The sequence below is a fragment of the Lepisosteus oculatus genome, chromosome 7, assembly GCF_040954835.1.
Source record: "Lepisosteus oculatus isolate fLepOcu1 chromosome 7, fLepOcu1.hap2, whole genome shotgun sequence".
Taxonomy (NCBI): Eukaryota; Metazoa; Chordata; class Actinopteri; order Semionotiformes; family Lepisosteidae; genus Lepisosteus; species Lepisosteus oculatus.
In genome coordinates this window covers 41,483,681-41,503,854 of record NC_090702.1, presented here as the reverse complement: position 1 = coordinate 41,503,854, position 20,174 = coordinate 41,483,681, and the positions used below count along the sequence as shown (strand labels likewise).

Sequence of the window (20,174 nt, the reverse complement as noted above, 5' to 3'; positions counted from 1 at the left end):
ATCTTAATCTTTTTTTTTTCGGGTCAAGGTGCGGTCTATCCTAAAAGCCATATTGACACGACCTGAACTGTTAGCTGCTGTCGTAGTTTGGGTGATTGTCAGGGAGGAATTTTGTTTTTGCTGTGCTTTCTGCGAGTCTGTGAGCTAGTTAATATCATTAGATCATTGCCAGACATCTTTTCTAGGTCCTGCTGGGAATAGGGGAATGAATATTTGATCAACCCATAACACAAAAGTGACAGAAATGAGGCCAAGACCTACTGTTGAAGAGGGTGCTTAGAGGAGGTTGCTAAAAAATAGATTTTGAAGTGTTTAGAAACCCGAATGTTTTTCGTAGCTGTATGCTGTGCAAATTGACAAATATTTTCCCATCATTTGAAAAGGGCAATTTAATTATGATGCTTGATGTCACGTGGAAAATGTCAAAAGAATTTATCAAACATTTTTAATTTTAAGTTGTCTTTTTATGAGGGCAGAAGTTTGCAGACCATTTTCTAAATTCTATTTTAAAGACTACTGGGAGACACGGCTAAGATCAAAGACTATAACCTAAACGTAATTCATCCTTATCAGGGTTTATGACCAAGTACACTGTTGTTTCCATTTTTTTCACATAATTCTCATTAAAAACCTATAACATCCTAAAAACAACCAAATGCCATTGCTGGACCCGACATTTTCAGCAGTTCTGTCTATTCCTATGCGCTTATCTGCCCCAGTTAACTCCCTAGAGCCAATTGCTGGTTTACCTTCTGGATGGGATGATGCAGCTAGTTTTACAAGTTAGGAAGGCTGGATGAAAAAGATCATTATGGCCGCTGCAGTGATTATGGTTGCGGTAGGCGGGGCTGGCTTCAGATCTTTCCGGGCGTTCCTCCCCTGAGGTTGTTCCTCAGACCTGCTTCTCCAGCAGCTCACAGGCATCGGCCTGCATCTTCAGCAGATGGTGCCCTTGGTTGCCATGGAGCTAATTAAAACCTCCAGACAGCCAGCACCAACACAGTTCAGAAAGTGAAATGGAAATGAGTGGCTACCACCCAGGTTGGCGCTCTTATTAAGGCCATGATCAGACATCAAAGAATAGGGTTCAGCTCTTTAAAAGTAAAATTGAGGTCTGGCGCGTGTAAACGTCAGTTCACCTTTACTGATGTGTATGTGCGCTTGAAAACCAAAATCTATTGCTGACCGGAATACAGACCCCTGATGGGAAGCCTGAACTGTTAGCTGCTGTCGTAGTTTGGGTGATTGTCAGGGAGGAATTTTGTGTATGACACTGGGACGTGTTTCTGTCACGCTGCTTGCCTCAGGAGCTCAGGAGTCGCTTGCATTCCTGCAGCTTCTGCAGGCGAGCCAGTTCAATACTCTCAGAAGTTTTGCCCTCTTCCTCCTTTGTGCAATTAAACCCTCACACCGGTAATTGTATTCAAAAAGGTCGCTCCTGGCGAGATCAGCCGGACAGCTGGAAAAAGCAAACAACTGTTTGTTTGGGTTTTTTTCTTTAGAAATACACCCCCCTTTTCTTGTGCTGCTGAAGCGGTGCAACTCTTACACTGGAAGGTTTTCTTTTCGTCTGTTTATTTTAACGTAATGCGATTTGCGTGCGGTGCACTTCACACTGGAGCTTTGTCTCCTTGTCATGGCAGTGCCTGGCTGCGTTGTAGGGGTGGGATTTGTGGGGGTGTCGGTGTGCCGTCGTGCCATGTGAGCGGGGTGTTGAATGTTATCTGCCGGCCCCAGCGGAGGTTTGTCCTGCCTTGTGACGCAGGAGAGCCCAGCGCTGGGCTGTTCCGTTCCTGTCGCGGCGAGTCAGGCGGCGGCCGCACACAATGAGCTGGGAAATTGCGCGCTGCTTTGGGGGTTTGTCCAGGACAGCGCTCTCTCAAGGTGTTTCCTGTTGCTGCCTGGTGTAAACGTTTTTTTAAAGTGTGAACCATTGTAGTGGGGGCACTTGGGTATCTCTGCCCAAATCTTCAGGCTTTGCTGATTGTAACTGGAGAGTGGCTACACACGCAGCCCGTTCCTGGAACTGAGGGTCATTAATCCTGTTTCGCTGTCGCGATTTTTGCCTTCGCATGGTCTTGCAGCTCTCACTCGTTAAAGTCAATGTTTAGGTGGCAAACGTGTTTTAAAAACGCGGTGTCTCGTACAGTAAAATAAAGATGGTTTGTTATGAACAATGGGGCTGCCAGGGGTGTCGTGAAAGAGGATTGTTTAATCCCAGCCTGCTTTCCTGGACAGTTATGGGAATCAGCAGGAACACGTCTTATTATCCACGAGCTTCTTTCCTGAAATAGCCCAACGTGACAAAAGTAATGTCCTTCGCGTGAAAAGAAACCTTCACAAACTGTACGAGTGGTAAAGACCTTACACGATACTCTGAGGAAAGCAGCAGAGGTTCCTTACACACTGAAAGGTTTAAAGAAGAGCAAGTGCAATGTTTTAGGGATAGGAGACTTCTTAAGGAGTGTGGGGAAAAAGAGGAATATAAGACAAAGGGGTGGATAAGAAAAAAGTTTGAGAGAGGCTATCCAAAGAGATGAAGACCCGGGTAATGATTTCCAGGTGTATTATGATAAGGTGTTAGTGTTGTGCTTTCACTTTTGTTTATACAGTCCTTTTCAGTGCAGAATTATCCCCCCCTTGTCCCTCTGCAGCTCACGCAGTGAGACATTGTACAATCATTTCTCTCTTAGTGATGGACAGCCTCTCCCTTCTTCATTTCACCTACTTGCAAGCATTTGAGTAGGACATAAGTCCCTGCCTTGTGTGGCTTTTGCAGTTCAGTTTCGGTGAAATGGCACACCCGTCGGCTGTGCAGCAGGGCCCACTCAGGACCGCGTTTGAAGGAAGCGACCCTCGGCCCAATCCGTTCCGTTTGTCTGGGGCTCCTGACCAAGGTGGTCCTGCCAGTTAAAGCTCATCAGCGGGATGGTGGTGTCCTCATTCTGTCTCTCACTGTACCCACAAGAAAACGGAGCTACGTCAATTAGAATCCGCGAGAATCTCTCGGCAGCATGGGGGTGGAGATACTGGGGATGAAAGGGAGACCCGGCAGGCAAGTGATTAAAAAATGAAATAAAAATGGCAGCTGCAAACATCTAAATGGGACAATTGCTGCAGTGTGAGAGAAGGGCGTGCACTGATGCTTCCTGACTGGGAGTGAACTTTACCATGCATGTGTATATCTCTATAGAGAGTAAGTTCTTCCTTGCCCGATTCTTTTTTTTTTTGTCTCGAATGGGTCCGTCAAAAAAGAACTATGCTCCAACAAATGCACGCAGATTCATGATTATGAACCTCTGCATTTTTGCGGTGCTCTTTAGTTGACTCTTTTAATACATTTGAACAGTTCCTGACTTTAGCAAAAACTTTAAAGTCGCTTATAAAGAAGGAAATGCAGCTGTAAAATATGAAATGCATTTCTGGGCAGATGCTGATATACACCTGTAAAGGTTTGGATGTAAACCATGTTTACATGCGCCCGCACACTGTGTATATGTTCTATAAATATTGGTAGTAGCCTGTTCAATCATTAATCCCACCGTATGAAGCTTTGCTTTGGCCAGAAATCGAACCTCAACCGTGCTTATGTAGATAATGAAAGCACTGCCCTCTGTCCCGTTACCTCTGCCGGCTGTGGAGGAGGGGTAGTCGGGGTGTGTCGGGGCCTTGGCCCCTCTGGCCCTCACGCTCTCCCCGGTTCTCGTTGCAGGCCCTCTCCCGCGAGCACCACCCGATGGAAAAGATGAAGAAGTTCAAGCGGCGCCTGTCTCTCACGTTGCGCGGGAGCCAGACCATCGACGAGTCCCTGTCGGAGCTGGCGGAGCAGATGACCATCGAGGAGAACAGCATCAAAGACAATGGTGAGTCAGCCTGCCCCGCTGTGGAGCCTCGTGGGTATTCTCTTCTTCAGGGCCACCGAGGAGGCTGCTGACCGAACGCCCCGGTTGGCCCAGGTGCCCGACACAGCTGCCTCCTTCACTGGCAGCTCGTCAAGAGGGCACCGGTAGTTACAGGACCTGGAGAATTCTCTTCCATATTGACAACACCTGGGAAACGTGCAATTACCCTTTAACTGGAGTCGCTCTGTGAAATATTTGTGGTGGTATTAAAAAAATATTATGACCTTATTGAATTGGTATTGGGGTAAAATACCAAAAATGAATCATTCTGTTAAAATATTTAAAAATATTTTATCTGGGCCTTTAAACCGTAAGTAACTTAGGAACACTTCGTGGTGAGTGACTGTTCATGACTAATTCATGAGCAAAAGCGGAAGTCGTATAAATAGCCTGTTAGCACATTATGACTTTTCATATTAACTTTAATGGTGTTAAAATCATTTCTTTCACTTCAGCTCTGTTTTGTTATTACCTTATAAATTCCATGATGATTATTGCTTCATATGTAATCGTTTGAAAAATAAATGCGTTTAGGGTGGGACATTATCTAGGTGGGGGGCACTGCAGCCTCACAGTTCTAGGGTCCTGGTTCCAGACAGGGGGCCTTCAGTATGGAGTTTGCATGTTCTGCCTGTGTGCCAGCGATTTCTCCGCGTGGTCGGTTATCCCCCAGACTTCCAGATACAAGTTGGATAGGTTATTCAGTGTTTCTAGCACAGGTGAGCTTGATCTCTCCGTCACACTCTGTAGGATAATGGATGGAAGGTCAGTTTTTGTAAAATCTTACCTGTAACCTTTAACTTTGGGCTTGTAGTGAGATAATTATTCTACATTAGACTCTCATATGAAATTTCTTAAGTTAAAATGTCATTGCGAGTACATTATGTTTCTATGATTACCAATTTATTTTAGTCCTACATTTTATCATCACGTTGGCTTTTATTCTGCACCCTATCAGGCTTTCCTGCGTACATTTCTGCAATTTAATCATCCCCCTGCATGTGTGTCACTGACCAGTTAAATTAATCCATCCACCCTTCAGCTTTCTAACAACTTTATCCAGTACAGGGTCATGGGGAAGCATGCAAAGGGTGGAGGTTACACCCTGAGCGGGACTCTAGTCCCAGTCCATCCATTAAAGAGCACACACACACACATGCACACCACAGCCAGTGCTCCCAGATGCCTGGTGACCTACCAGCATGTCTTTGGACTGTGGGAGGAAACTGGAGAATCTGGAGGGAACCCACATGAACACAGGGAGAACATACAAACTCCTCACAAACAGCACCCCAGAACCCCTTTAGGGTCCTGCAAGAGCCTGTGCACCCGTGCCCCTCCAGCTAATTAATCTCCTAACAAAATACATTAATTTGTAGGTGGCATACATGTTTATTTTATCAAGTGATATATTTTTTTTCTCTGAGAACGTCAAATTAAAGTCAATGTAGCTTCTATCATATCCACCCATGTTACAATACTCACACAGGAAGGCACACATTGTGGTTTTGATGAACATAGCACTTTCTTCTCTCTTATGTTGTATTATTACACCAAAAGGGCATTTACTTTGAAGCCTGAGGCTTTTAGTGTATGTTGTGCAAAAATTGTTCTTTGGCTGTAAACCTCCTTATATTGGTTAATTGTCTTTATCACAAAACATTAAAGCAGAAATATTTACTCAAGTAGTGTAAATTCATGTAAAAAAATTCTTATGCATCTTCTACTTTTTAGAACTTTAAACCGTTTTTCTGGTCTTTTGGGTTGCAGGATACTTTTGAGAGACTGTCACTCCAGCCGAGCAAATTTTAGGCACACAAAAGCAATCCGTACTGTGCCAACTCCGAAAACAAGGGTCTGTTTTTCTTATTTAATTGAACCTTTTCAGAATGGCCAACACTTTATGTAATCAGGCAGAAAGAAAAAAGTCGTACCCAGTGGTTTGTTGTCTTCTCGGCATCTGTGTGTACCCTGGCATTTCTCCTCTTCCAGTCTGTGCAGTCACCTGTTGAATCTGCGGGCTGAGATTTTTTTTTCCCCTTGGCTAACCTTATCTCATTCTAATGCTTGGTTGTGCCCATAGCAACCAACACGAGGACAACATTTTCCTTTGTGTAATTGCAGTCAAATTATTGCAGATTGGTATTTTAACGAGAGTGCCATAAGGAGGTATTTTTCTAGCTGATGTTAATTCTAGTCTACTTTAAAGGTGGCACTGAGAAGCGTCTTCTTTATTTATTTAAAGTTATAACTAACATTTAAGGTAAGCTCTGTAAGACTAAGAGAGGCAGCACAGTTCAGGAAACTTCCAGAAAAGAACCTGATGCCATTTTGTTTTGCTCATTATCAGAATCGCAGCATCTTACATCACCATAAACCGAAAAGGATTACCAAGTTTTTAAGATGACTAAAAACAACAACACAGTTTGAGCTGATGGTACTACATTAAATAAGTGATGCTCTGGGGTCAGTTCCAGTTACATTGACATCTGCAAAGTTATTAATTACACTTATACTTACAATGAATTCCATAAATGTAAAATTAAAGATATTCTGAAGTTACTGATGGAATTCCCAAGTGAAACAACTTGTGTCAATATATTGACACTTATATGCTTCTGATACCAAAGTGCTTATCACAGGTCTAAAAACAGCTGAACAATTAGAACTTTAATGTGCACCGCATTAATGAGTTCACCTCCTTGGACCTCTCCTTCCTGGGAGTGAGGAAACGGCAGGTGCCTACACAAGACCCTGAGGCCCTCTTCTGAACAGCACATTTTCCTTCTTGTATGTTAAAATCACCCGTTTGTGTCCTTAGCAAAGGAGCTCATGTTTTCTACCTCCACGTGTTCAGGACATAATTGTGGAATTGTTTTTTTTGTTCACCGATTGCCAGGTGTGTGATTTTGCTTAAGCTGCTTCTAATACGAGACAAAAAATGGTACCATAGCTGTGATTCAGCAAAGGTGCTCAATGATGCAGTGGCGCGCCTAACAATTTGTGAAATTCTGACAGTTAAAGCACGGCAGGTGCCGGATTGATCTCTGGTCACAAGCGTGTATTATATTGCTTAGTTGAAATTATTCAAAGGTTCTAAGGCTCAACTTCACTTATAGCTCCGGTGTAATTGTTAACAGTACAGCTCCAGTTGTAATTTCCTCAGATTGAATTACAAAAACAAACCTTTATCATCTCAGATTTGTATTATTTGTCATTTTTATGCTTTTAGGTTCTACAGTGAGAACGTATATTGTCTGCAATTATCCTGCATCCAAGAAGTTTAGTTATCTTATTGAGCTCGTTATTATTTTAATTATCCTTCATTTCTAAATTATAATGTATGACGGTATCTTGATTTTTTTTTAGGCGAAAATGCAGATAATATATGGGAGTACATCATCTGGGATTTGGACCCGCAACCTGTATAGAGACCAGAGCCCATAACACTACTCCTTGCTGTTGCCATTAACATTCCTGGCTTCCCCAACCTTCCCCTTTGAAGGTTTTGCTTAAGGGCATGGTAACTTGTTTTCCTGCAAAAAAAAACTGGTCTTGAATCAAATAATGCTGGTAGAAGCAACAATACTGGATTAGCAGATTCCTAGATTTCTGAAATACTGAAAATGATAGCCAGTACCATTAGAACTAAGGACATTCTATAGCAAACGACATTGGAAGGAGAATTCGAAGGTGTTAACTCTGTCTTTGAAATGAAATGAGCTAGAACACATGGGTGTTTCTCTGAAAATAAAAGCTCTGTAAAGTCCCATCTCTTCGTTTCTAATCAGTAACGTAATGGGTAAAAGCACTTCTAATGTCTCCAAACTCTACACAATAACAACCTTGGCTTTTTTTTTTCTCTGCTCTGAGCTAATGCACAATTTACTTTGCTTCGTTTCCTGCCTAGAGGGTTCATTGAGTGTAAAGTACTCATTTCTTTGTCACTCTGATTACCCTCTGCTCACTTACCCTTTCATGTGGTGGTTAAATTGGGGAAGCAGAGGGAAACAGGGCCCTACAGCTGGGGCCTGCATTGGCAATTATACAGGACAAATATACACATTGTTAATAACAGGCTATAGGAGCTACAGACAGATAAAAGGACTTGTGGACTGGAAGAGCGCTCAAATTAAGCAATATGTTCAGTAGATCAAGCCCTGATAAACTGGCAGGGACAGCACTCTACTGTTTTGGACTCCTGCTGCACAGGCAGTAGAGAGGGCACCTTCCTGAAAGCAGGTCAGGCTTATGATTGGATGGGTTTCATGAGGATCTACACAGCCCGACGGCACACCAGCAAGAAAAGCTCATTGCGGGTGATGCTGACCTGCCCCAGGTTTCACGTGGAGTGAAACGTCTACCAGGCAGCAGCAGCAGCTTGTAGCTTCTTTATGGAGACTTTTCCAGGAGCTGGCAAGGCTGTGCCGTTGATCACGACAGGTACAGGCTGTGCAATTCAGACCATACAGTTTGCTACAGGTCTTAGGACCTGAAGTGTAGAGGGCAGTGCACATGAATGCAGTGTGTGAAAAGTGGTAAGTTAGAAAACAGTCTGCCAAGTTTTCTCTTAGGTACCGAGTTCAGTGGAAGTCTATATTGGGTAACTAGTGAAGTTATATTTTAATTTCAATTATTGCACGAGCTTTGTTATAGAAGTATTTCATGTCCAGTGAAGAAGTAAGGTTGTAAAGTAAAAATGTTCTTATTGAAGCTTCTTCACATTACTTTTTTCATAAAATCAGCGTTTTTGTTTCACTCAAGGGGCATGATGCTTGTTTTAAAGGCAGGTTAGTAGGTTAATAATGAGTGTTGTTTTTCATAACCGAGAATTGAAAAGTTATATTGTTCCTTTCTCGACAGACAGTCTGCCATGAGAAATGAATCCCAGAAACCTTCATCTGTTAATCAGCAGGCGCGCTAAAGAAGATCGAACAATTTGGCTAGGTACATCTGCACTGCAGTGTAACTCGCTTAATTTAATAATTCATAAATTGCACTTGAGATCAGATCTCAAAAACGAATTTAAACATATTCAGCTGTGAAAAATGCTCATCTCCTTTACAACTGTATCGAGAGATTTAGCAAGATCAAGATGTGCTGGCTGAGCTGCAGATGTTGCTAAGTGCAGCTTGCTCCATGATTGCTCGGTTTGAAAACAGAGGGTTGGCACAGAATAATAGATCTCCAAATAGCTTTGTGCTTTCACCATCTGAAACTTGTTTTCTGTGCGGAACATATTTGATGTGGTTCACAGGTTGCGTTTTGATTTGAGGTTCAGATCTCTCAGCTGCACGACAGATCATGTTCAGCAGACGCGGTGTGGCGGTTAGCATTGTCTTGCAGTGCTGGCGGCCCTGGGTTTAATGTCTGTCTGCGTGGAGCTAGTATGTTCTCCTTACATTTACTGGAGGTTTCCTCTGGGTGCTGTGGTTTCCCCCCACAGTCCAGAGACTTAATGGAAGGTCATTTGGCTTCAGAGAAAATTGCCACAGGTGTGGGTGTGTTTTTGTGTTTGCGTCCCACCCAGGGTGTATCCCGCCTTGCGCCCATGGTTTGCTGGGATAGGCTCCGGCTCCCACACGACCCTGTTTTGGATAAAATGGTTTGATGATGGATGGATAACTTTCCGGAGCTTCAGTTTGTGACTTACAGTATGTAACCCTTTTTAAAGTGGAGCGCACCTTTTCAGAATGTGCCAGTGCTCGTCTGTCTGTGGTGGTGTTGGAGATTATCTTCGCTAAGATTTTGCTCAATATGATTTGTCAGTTTAGAATTTGAATGGATAGTGTTTGTCTCAGCTACATGGGTGTTTTTTTTCATTATGTGAACAGTTAATTTAACCAAGTTCTGAAAAATGTGAATCTTAGCTTTTGCACCCAACCTTCTGATAGTCTCTTGAGCCCTAATCTCTTGGAAATGTGTTTAATTCAGCAGCCTTGAAGTCATATTTAACCAACATTTCATACTGCTTCAAGTCTCTTTGTATTATTCTGTTGTATTGCTCTAGTTTGATGTTTTAAAATAAAGATGTCTTGTGATTTGCCAGTTTATCATAAGCGCTTTATGTTAAGGCAATGAAGAATAAAATACATAAAGTTTTGAAATCCTTTTCTGATGTTCAAGCCTGAGATTTGGGTTCAAGTGTTCATTTTTTCTGAGATCTAAAAAAAGTGAGCTCATATTTTATAAAGCATAATTTTCAAACTATGTAATCAAGGTGAAGATTTCAAAATGTATTCAGACCTGGTATTCTAAGGAATGTATTCATATACTACTGTATATTGTAGTTGTCTGTCAAGTAACTGTAGGATTTATTGATTAATTAAAAAAAATATTAAATTAAATTGAATTTAAAGTGCTTTTAGGATTAGGATGCATTAGATATCCAAAATATTCAACAATTAATTTGGTGAGAGCAATGAAGGTGCACATTATTTTAACACTTTTAATTACACTTAATAACACTTCATGTTTTCAGAGGGTCCATGAACTGAGTTTTTAGATGACCTTTGCACAATTGAAAATGGCAGTTTCTAAATACTCGGAAGTGGCTCTGCCGGTAGATGCCAACTCAGGACTCGCCATGTTAGGCACCACTTTGTGCTCTTCTTTGATGGTGTGCACTGTAATCTGTTGGTGTTTTGTGCAAAAACCTATGATTATTATTATTTTGAGATATTGTCCACAGTTAAACTAGTTAATTGAAATATCAGAATTGTATTTTTAAAGCAAGTTGATAATTAAATGTCTAAAAGGCTGTATTGTCACTGATATGGAGAAGTGATCCTACACACTGTGGTAAGGCTTGTTACATTATAACCTACATCTCCATGCAGATGCAGAATCCCTAATGGTCTGTGTTTCAGTCAACCTGTATGTGGAAGGTAATAAGAATAGAATAGTACAAGGTATTACTTAATGCAGTTTTTTTTTTAGTTTCCATCCTTCTTTAAAGAAGGAATGCATGTATGTGTGAGACCTCTCAGTCAGAAATGATTCAGGTGACTTATTGCGCGCCTCATCTTGAGGCGAGCACTTGAGTAAGCCCTGTTTTTGTTACCTAGTTGCAGTGAAAGACAATTACGCTTTATTGCACCTCATTAGCATTGTAACCTGAATCTGAGCTGGTCCTGTTACCTGGCCCCTGGGTGGAGAACTGCCTTTAGCCTGCTTGAGGGAGATAACATCCCTTTCACAGCTCTGTTAACATTCTGCACCGCGTTCTGGGGGGGAAAAAAATCCCTAACTTTGATTTATGTTAGAAAAGCAGTCGGCTACCTACAAATGTAATTTGACTGACACTTTTCTCCAAAGCGTCTTACATTTGCACCCTTTTGCATGGCTTAGTGTTTCATTGGAGTGATTCGAGTGATGTATCCAGCTCAGGGTGACGACAGCAGTGGCTCACTGGGGGATTAGAACACAACCTCTCCCTGTTACAAGTCTGGAACCTTGTGCAGTGTTTCACAGTGCTACCTGCTGTGAACAACAAAAATATCTGTTGTCTGCAGTTTTGCACTTTTCCATATTCCAGTGGTCTTTTTTCTACATGTGTATTAAGTAATTTTAGTCTGAGGCACCACATTCAAGCAAGGAAAATATTTTACCTTGTTTGGATTCAACTGTAGTATAAATCTTAAAGTAGGGGTTGTATTCTCTTGAGTTCCCCTGCAATTCTTGCTCATTAGGAACAAGGCACACATGTACTGTACACACATCTGAAAAAGATACAGTGATTAATTACTGTACAAGGGGGTCAGTGCAAGGCCTTTTTTGCACACAAATTTGGCGGGTCTGCATGTTCAAACAGGGGTTGTTTATCTTTTCATGAAATTCCACAGGATTATTCAGTGAGTGGGCCTGATTAGTGCACTGTTTAAACCCACCTGGTCATAGACTCATATCTGCATACTCCACATTTTTGGAGCTTCTGATTACCTCAAGAGTAAACAACCAGGAATGTTTGACAGGCATTCATGGATGAGCAAGCTTTTTTTTTTTAGCATTTCTAATGAAGATTGATGGAAGCTATGCCTGCCCTGTTTTGTTCTGGTTCTATCTGCTGGAAATGCACAGCAAATAATTAATACAGTGAAGAGCCCTTTGCTGTCCTTTTCAGATTAAATGATAATGGAGAAAGTACAGTATGAACTGCTGTCAGGCCCTTGTCCCCATTGAGCCAGGCCTTCTGCTTGCAATGACAAGCCACCATATTGTGGCGGTGCTTAAGGACTGTTTACGCGCGCTAGTTAGAAAAGACCTGGGATGTTGGTCTTTTCTTTACAAGAGGTCTATTGCTTGGCAACCAAACTCTTGAGCATCCAGAGAGTTTTGAGAGAAGTAACAGTAAGCAAAGTGATATTGTCCAGTAATGGGCTTCCTTAAAAATTTGGTGGTTAACAGACTGTTCTCTGTTTACAGTGTTCCTAGTTAAAGTATTGCTTTTCCTCAAGCTTCATTAAAAAGAAACATGAAAGGCAGTGTGAGAAAGAAAGCACAAGCAAGTTTGGTTAACATCCTGTCAGGCCTCTAAAGTGTCTAGATTTGCTTTTGCAACTCTGTAAGCAGTTAAAGAAAAGGGAATTCAGAACTTCAAAGCCTGCAGTCTGTATTTTAATCTTCTTGTGGTGGTGTGTGTGTATAAGACCTGCTTTTTTTTTATTTTGGGGTTTGCACTGCTTGCCATGGGCAGTTTGCTGTAGACAGCAGTCTGACTAACAGGTAGCTGCTCATTCTCTGCATCACGCTCGACACTGCTTTCTTTACACCGTGAGCTTTCTCTCACACCGTGCTGAAGTTCAGGGGATTTTTCACCTGCAATTCACAATTGCAAAATCCCCAAGCAAATAATAATGATGGTTAAAGACCAGCATTTAAAAAAATGAAGAAAATAGTTCTAATATAGATTCTTGCCTTAATTAAGTACAGACAGTAGTATCAAAACGTGTGTGAAAAATAATAATGAGTGAAACCATTTGCAGTTCCTTTTGTTTCTGTATATTTGTTCATTAGTGCTCCCCTAGAGCAAGTACAGTCTTGTTTTTTATTGTGACCGGGCATGATTCATTCTTGTTTTTCTGACATGAAAAAGGGTACTTTCACTCCATCAGTCAGATGTAAAACTCTTGAAGGGGGTTTACAGTAGACTGCCGTGTGCCCAGGAAAAAGAAACTTAAAAAAAGTGCAAAGTACAAAGAGAAATAGTAATTGGATTGAACAGCAGTTCATAATGCAGTTGACTCTAATGTGGTTTTATTTGCTGACTTTGGCGTCTTTTGAATTAATCCGAAACAGTGAAAAGAGCACTGGTGTTTGGCCATCCACGGCTGATTCTGTGAAGGTTCCAGGTGAACATATCAGTAGGGAGTGGTTATTCATTTAGCATGTGTGGATGTATGTGCTGTGACAGGGGAGAGGCTGGGGCGAGGGGGTGGGTTTGATGCTGCAGTGGCCTCTGTGCAATGATTATGTACACGGTAATGTACCTTTCTGCTTTGTTGAGGATTGTTCACACATTCAACCTGCCACTTTATAGCCTGAGCAGCAACGGCAGAAATATCACTTCAATATTCGCGTTCAATTTCAGCTTACCCAGAGCACCTCTGTGGGCTGTGCGGCTGAAAGCTGAAAGCAGCCTGAAGAGCACGCGAAAATTTGAAGCGATCTCATAGTGGCTGTGATTCAGCATTTGTTGGGTTTTTTTTTATGTTCCTGTGTTTCAGTGTTGAGTCCTACAACTTTTATGTGTCTTTTGAACCAAGAAAACTAAAATGTTCATTTCTAGCATAGCTCCTGCTTTGGTCTTCCCAAGAGCTTGGCGGCTGCTTTTTGTGTGTTATTCATATTAATAATGTCTTTGACTGACACTTTTATCCACAGCAACTTGAATTTGTAACCTGGGTGTATTCTCGAAGCAATAAGAGTGAAGTTCCCTGGTCAAGCAGTGTTTCCAGCCACACATCTGACCCCACAAACGTCCAGTTGAGAGTCCAGAGCTCTCACCACTTCTCCACACTGCTGCCAATGCAACAGCCCTTATTCCTTCCCAACGTTTGTTCTTACTAATTCAGACGGACGAAATAAGTCGCAGTAGCTCATGAACGTTCCACGTCATAATGACACTTTCCACGTAAGGGATGACTTGTAACTCTAGAAGGAGAATGTTCTGATCTGTAACCAGGAGAATATAATGTAGAGAAACAAGTAAAGATTTATTCCATACTGAGAGGAAAAGAAAAGCAACATTTTGGCTGTCGAGCTTCGGGTGTCTAAACCTTTATTTGTTCCTTTGCAGCATACGCATGCTGACGCAGCTGCCTACTTGAACTGCTGTAATATAAGATGTACATAGCATGTGGAGAGCTCAGTATTGCATCCTGACAGCCGGCTTCTGTTGTGTCGTTGTGTCTCCTGGGACTCCAGAGCCAATTGTGAGGAATGGCCGGCCGCCCACGTCGCACAGCATGCACTCCTTCCTGCACCAGTACACCGGCTCCTTCAAGAAGCCGCCCCTGCGCCGGCCGCACAGCGTCATCGGCGGCAGCCTCAGCTCCTTCATGGCCATGCCCAGGAACGGCAGCAGGCTAGGTGAGTCCCCGCCTCTCCGCTGGCCTCCAGACCCCAGACCGGCGCAAGCAGGTCTCCTTCCTGCGCACCTGCGCAACGATCCCAAGCGATTTACACTCAGTTTACTAATGAATAACCTCCAGTGCATCATTCCCCCCCCTAATTTCACTTGTAATCATATCAAGTCTGTGTCCTCTATGTCGAAAATTGCTGATATTATTTGCTTGGGAAGCACCTTAGTGACCACTGTGTTTTCAAAGGGTTAGGAAGGGAAAATCTGTAGCAGCCTGAGGTTCTGACCCTGTCACTTTCTTTGAACATTCCTGATATTTATTGCAGGACTTGGAATGTCCATGTTTTGACATCCCTAGCCGTGTTTCCCAGTATAATGTCCATTTTCTGGTGATGTTGAAACATGTCACATGCTTTATTGTTTAAAGCCCCGAGAATCTCTCCGCTCGGTGAGAATTAAAGAAGCACGTCATGAAAATTCATTATCCCCTGTTCTGCATGTACATATTCTTTTGGAACACGGTTAAGGACATCTGTGCACATTAGATGGGAATGTTCATTGCAGAAAATTGATGGCAACAGACTTTTAAATGAGAGGATTTTGTTTTTATTGGTAAAATCGCGAATGAAGAAGACGGTAAAAATGCCAGACAGAGCGCGCTGCTTTTTGTGTGAAATATGTTTAGTATAAAAAATGTTCACTCACAGATATAATGCTGTTCTGACATGATGAGGTATGAAGTAAAAATGTCAAATGGTTCATTTGCAAAGAACTGCAGGTTCCTGTTTGTTTTAAAGATATGCTTTCTTGGAACAAAATGTCCTACAATACAATACAATACAATGTCCTACAATATTGACTGTAAGTCAATGTGGTTTATTTTGACCCTGCCTCTCTTGGACCATTGGGTGAGTCTCAGATCTGCTACTGTGGTCTTTGACAACATACAGAACTGCAGTCAGGACAGATATAAATATATTAGTGTCTGCTGCATTCTTCCTTGAAGTCCTGTCTTGAATATTGGAGAGCTTGAAGTCTTTTATAGCAGCTTGAATTCACATCAAAAGTTCCGAATTATAAAACAAACAACATCTGAGTGATTCCCGTTTTTCACTGGACAGTAGTCTATACATGATGAAATATCTGTTTCTATGCATAGAGTGTGTACTGATCACACTGAAAATGGATTCTGTACTTGACGATTGAAGAACAGTCCAGAATGGGGGGAGATGCTATCCACTTGTTCATTAAGGTGTTATTGAATGAATGTGGAAATAGTTCAGGTAGTAATCTGTCATCAGTCAATAACAGAACAAGCAATAGATCCATTCCATTCATTAGGGTTTTGGTGCAGTCGTGGAAATCCTTATGCAATTTATGGGATTTGGAAATAGTGATTTCCCATTTCGAGTGCGTCATGGAAATTGGTTTAATTAAAACTTGTAAAAGCACGACAATGTGAAGTGATTTTAACTTTAGCAGGACTATAGTCATAGGAAGTGAGGGGCAGGAAAATCATATTGGTTATAGTACTTGAATAGCAACATCTGAGGTTTTTTCATGCATTTATGTGATTTGAGGTTTAGTCTTTAGATTATCCATTACAGTCAGCTTTGTGTGAAGGGATTGAAAATGGATGTTTTATAATACATAGTACCTAAGCCAAAACTCCAGGACAGGTTATAAGGCAATTGAGAATAATTAAAGAAAACAAACTTCCTAAAAACTCATCTGAGCATGATAAGGGGGGAAGAGGTCACCAGTTTTTAAACAATGCCAAGCCTGAGCATACGTCTCGTTGCTTAGTTCTTCGAGTCTGCAAGGTCTCTTTGGATTTAATAAAGCCTATGCTAGTTATTTATAATATACATTATTGTAATATTAGTAAGCTTAAGTAACAGGCATGATGTAACATGTTATTACTCACTGTTACTGCTGCTGTTATTTGATCCCTTTGCATCTAGACTGGATGCACTTGTGAGTTCTTGGGATGAAAGCATCTGCAAATTGAAAACATGTAAATTGATTAATTATATTTGAATAAATGAATGACATTTTTGTCCTGAAGGGTGCCAAAATCCTACATACAGGAAGAGACCCCTTTCACCCTCTACTGAAGAGCAGCCCCCTTGTGGGGTAACTCGCGACAGCCATTGTGCACAAGGAGCGCCACTGCACAGCAGGGCATGTGGAGAAGTGAGAAGCTGCTTCACCAGTTGGAGGCCAGATCATACAAGCCCAGAATGGAATTTATCCTTTTATTCAAGACTCCTGCTCTTCTTAACATTACCAGAGGATCTTGAATTACCGCCTAGTAATGAGGACCTTGGTGTAACACCTAATCCGAAAGGTGACATGTCCTACAGTTCAGTGTCCACTGTCACCATATAGGACCTTTGATGTGGAAAGTCTGTATAAGTTCACATAGATGAGCGCCACCTACTGGTCTACCAATGATACTAGTAGCAGTCACCTGGTTTTCCTTAAAGGTCTCCTTCCTAGTCTGCTAGATGAGGCTCAGAGGTGGTAAGGATGCTTTAATTATATGTAGCGAAGGGTATATATGAATTTAAGCAGAACAGCCTCATGGCTGTATAACAGTCTCCCCCTAATCCAGCAATGTGAAAAGTTATGTTGCATTGTTCTCTTTTACTGCGCACTAACATTGTGTGTCAAAATAGCAACTTTCTTGTGGTTCATGTAAAAAAAGATCTGTAGAATTTAATGAAAAGGTCATGTCTCTCAAAATCATAAGATCTAGCCTTCATGCTGTGTTTAACATTCGTATCGTGTGCTGTACATATAGTCCAATTCTCCATCAGCACCGGTAGTCAGCAGATGAATAGGCTGAGAAAACAGTTCATTTAGAAGCTTTTCCCACTACGTTGACTAATTTGCAGTGCTCACTCATATACAAGGCATTAAGAAAGTTGAGCATTTCTAAAACATGATTATTGTGGGTGTTTATGCTTTGTTTAAGTATAAAAACGAACTGTGGTGAACATTTATTCCAATGTCATTGAAATGCTTGAAAATTCTTTTTATTTGTTCCAAAAGAATATGAACCCGTAGAATGATATTGAGGACAGATTGTTCTTTTATTTTGATGAAAAGCATTAGTAGTTTTCATAGACACTTCAGTATTTCCTGAAATGTATCACTTCAGGTAAGGCTGCTCAAATCTGGTTGAAACCATATCCCTTTCCCGTTACAGTAATTACAGTAATTAGTTGAAATATCTATATTATGTTCCTGTGCTTCGCCGGTTTGTCGACCAAACAGCTTCCACAAAATGGACCTTTATTTTTCTGACCTGAATTTAATGAGGTCCGGATGATGGCGGAGTCACACTGCTGGCGGAGCTGAAGAGAAGTGCATGTCAGCTCAGGAAAAAACAAACGCTAACAGGAGGATTGTCGTTCTGAGCTGTGATCCAGTTGAATTGTTTAATATTTGCTCAGACTAGTTAGCTAATTCTCACCCAGTGTTACAAATGAAGACTCTGGGTGTTTGGGAAATCTGAGCAAAAGAAGGGTCAGCAGGAAGCTGGACAGTCCACATCTAAAGATAATGTGACTTTGTGGCTAAAGCAGATTTTAATTGGAATGAATATTGCCAAGGTGTGTGCTTACTTGCCTGCACTCCAAGCTTAGCCTGCATGCCACTGAAGCTGGAGAACAGTAGAAAGGAGTCGCCATAGACTTCTTTGTTTATTCAAATGGAGCCACCTTGCTTTGGTACAGATTTCCATGAGCCTTTGTGTCTTTCTCATTTAAAATATATTTGTTTGAGCGACTTGCAGTACAGGGGTTACAATGTTCCATTTTCCTTTCTGCATCAACATTGTATCACTCATTTTGGGGGTTTGCATTGCTGTGCAGCGAATGACCTGCAATCTCTGCACTGCTCCACGTTTTTAGCTTTCAGTGTTGTGGGATTTTTTGGCTTTGGTGCAGCTGAGCGTGTGTAGGTGTACCAGGCCAGTACAGTCAATCTCTAATCTCTGTTTGTCTGTGATCAGCGTAACGTTATATAATATCGGACGGTCTTGGAAGTGAGTGAGTGGGTAGCCAAATGAAATGTTTAACAAGCCAACTTGTAGTGCGTTCTGAAGAAACCTCTGAAGGTTCATACAAGGACCTTTACTCATTCGGGTTACCTTTTTGTGCTTTGTTAAATTGATGTTCCTGAGGTGGAAGGCATTCTGGGGATGTAGAACGTGACATACAGAGGAGCTTACTCTTCAGTCTGACCTCACTGAATTCAGAGAAGAAATCTGCCAGCCAAGCATTCAAACTTGGAGCTTGTGTCCTGTCCAAGTCTGGCAAAACTAATTGCAATAAATCAAAGTTAGCGACTTGCGGAGTTCACACAAAGCGATTTAACCGTTTTTGTTTGGTTTCTGCAGTGTTTTTAGACATTCTCGGTTGTGGTGATTTAATTTTAATTTTAAAAAGGCCTGCAAAGAGTGGTCAGTGATTAGATTTAGCTTGTAATGGGTGGGATATTCACTCCTTTAAGTGCAGTATGAATGCTTTCTTTCACAAAGAAAATGGCCTTTCTGTTTCCAGCTCAATGAGGGGGATCACAAGTGCTGTTGTTTAAACATACCAGACTGCAGGGCAACAGTTATGTTACTGATGTAACGTGCCAGCAATTCGTTCACATCATCCAATAACTCCTAGAAATAATTCATTTAACAGTGAATTTCTGTCTTTAAATGAGGGTTCCCTGAAGGTGGCTTTTACTGGCATTTCACTTTGTTTTCAGACTTAAATTTACTTTTCCTACCTCATTAACAGGGGTGGCTGTAACATTTCTCTGTATAATTGGATGCTTAAATTCTTCATGTGCACCTTGAATATTTATTGTTACAAAGAAGCGCCAGACTGTCTGCCTCATTGTAAGAATCTAGCTGTCAGGTAGCACAGTGGCAGCAGTATTTGCAGGAGCCACGCTAAAGGTTATCCTTTGTCACATAGAATCCTGAAAACGTCGAATTTCAGTCACAGCCGTTCGAAGTTCCCTACCTTAATATTTTTAAAATTCAGCTGGTGTTTTCTTGGATAAAATATATTTCGAAATGAGAGTCAGAATAAGTCAGAATGCCTACTTCTCATCAACATTGAAATGTTTATTGTTTATTGTCTAAAATGTGAGAAATGTAAAGGCCTTATTGCGTGCACCTGCACGTTGTTTTTCCAGGAATTAACTGTTCCTTTATCCCTTGCTTCTGTTTAGACATAGTGCATGAGAACCTGAAAATTGGTTCTGATGGAGAGAGTGACCAGGCATCTGGGACCTCCTCTGATGAGGTCCAGTCTCCTACGGGCGTGTGTTTGAGGAACAGAGTGCACCGGCGCATCTCCATGGAGGTGAGTTCCTCTTCACAGGCTGGACCACCTCACCACCTCCCTAACTTCATTAGGTATTCTATTTAAGCATCTTACATGCAGTTAGATGCAATCACATTGTTGGCAGTCATGGCTGGTCTTTAGGGCAGGTAATGTGTTTAATATAAATGCAACGGAAATCACAATTAAAGGCAGAAATCTTGTTTTTCAAGAGGCCCTCTGTCTTGCGCTGTGGAAGCATCAAGAGCCGTGCATTAAGCCCCTGCCAATACTGCATATAGAGTTACTTCACTTCTCGATCTGCACAAGAGATGAGCTAACAGCAATCACTTACAT

At 41.7% G+C, this 20,174-nt stretch overlaps 1 protein-coding gene across 3 annotated transcripts in view; it reads left to right on the top strand.

The window, feature by feature from the left end:
- The window catches only part of cdk17 (cyclin dependent kinase 17), an 85,067-nt gene that overhangs the window by 41,851 nt on the left and 23,042 nt on the right, over window positions 1-20,174 (top strand). For 2 of the 3 annotated variants that reach the window (XM_006633301.3, XM_015352292.2), the window contains 3 exons: window positions 3,713-3,863; window positions 14,328-14,492; window positions 19,726-19,859. In XM_006633301.3, the coding sequence (XP_006633364.1) occupies window positions 3,737-3,863; window positions 14,328-14,492; window positions 19,726-19,859 (426 nt within the window). In that variant the 5' untranslated portion in view covers window positions 3,713-3,736. Of the gene's footprint in view, window positions 1-3,712; window positions 3,864-8,180; window positions 8,346-14,327; window positions 14,493-19,725; window positions 19,860-20,174 lie in introns of those variants that run through there. The other variant, XM_015352293.2, reaches the window with a different exon arrangement.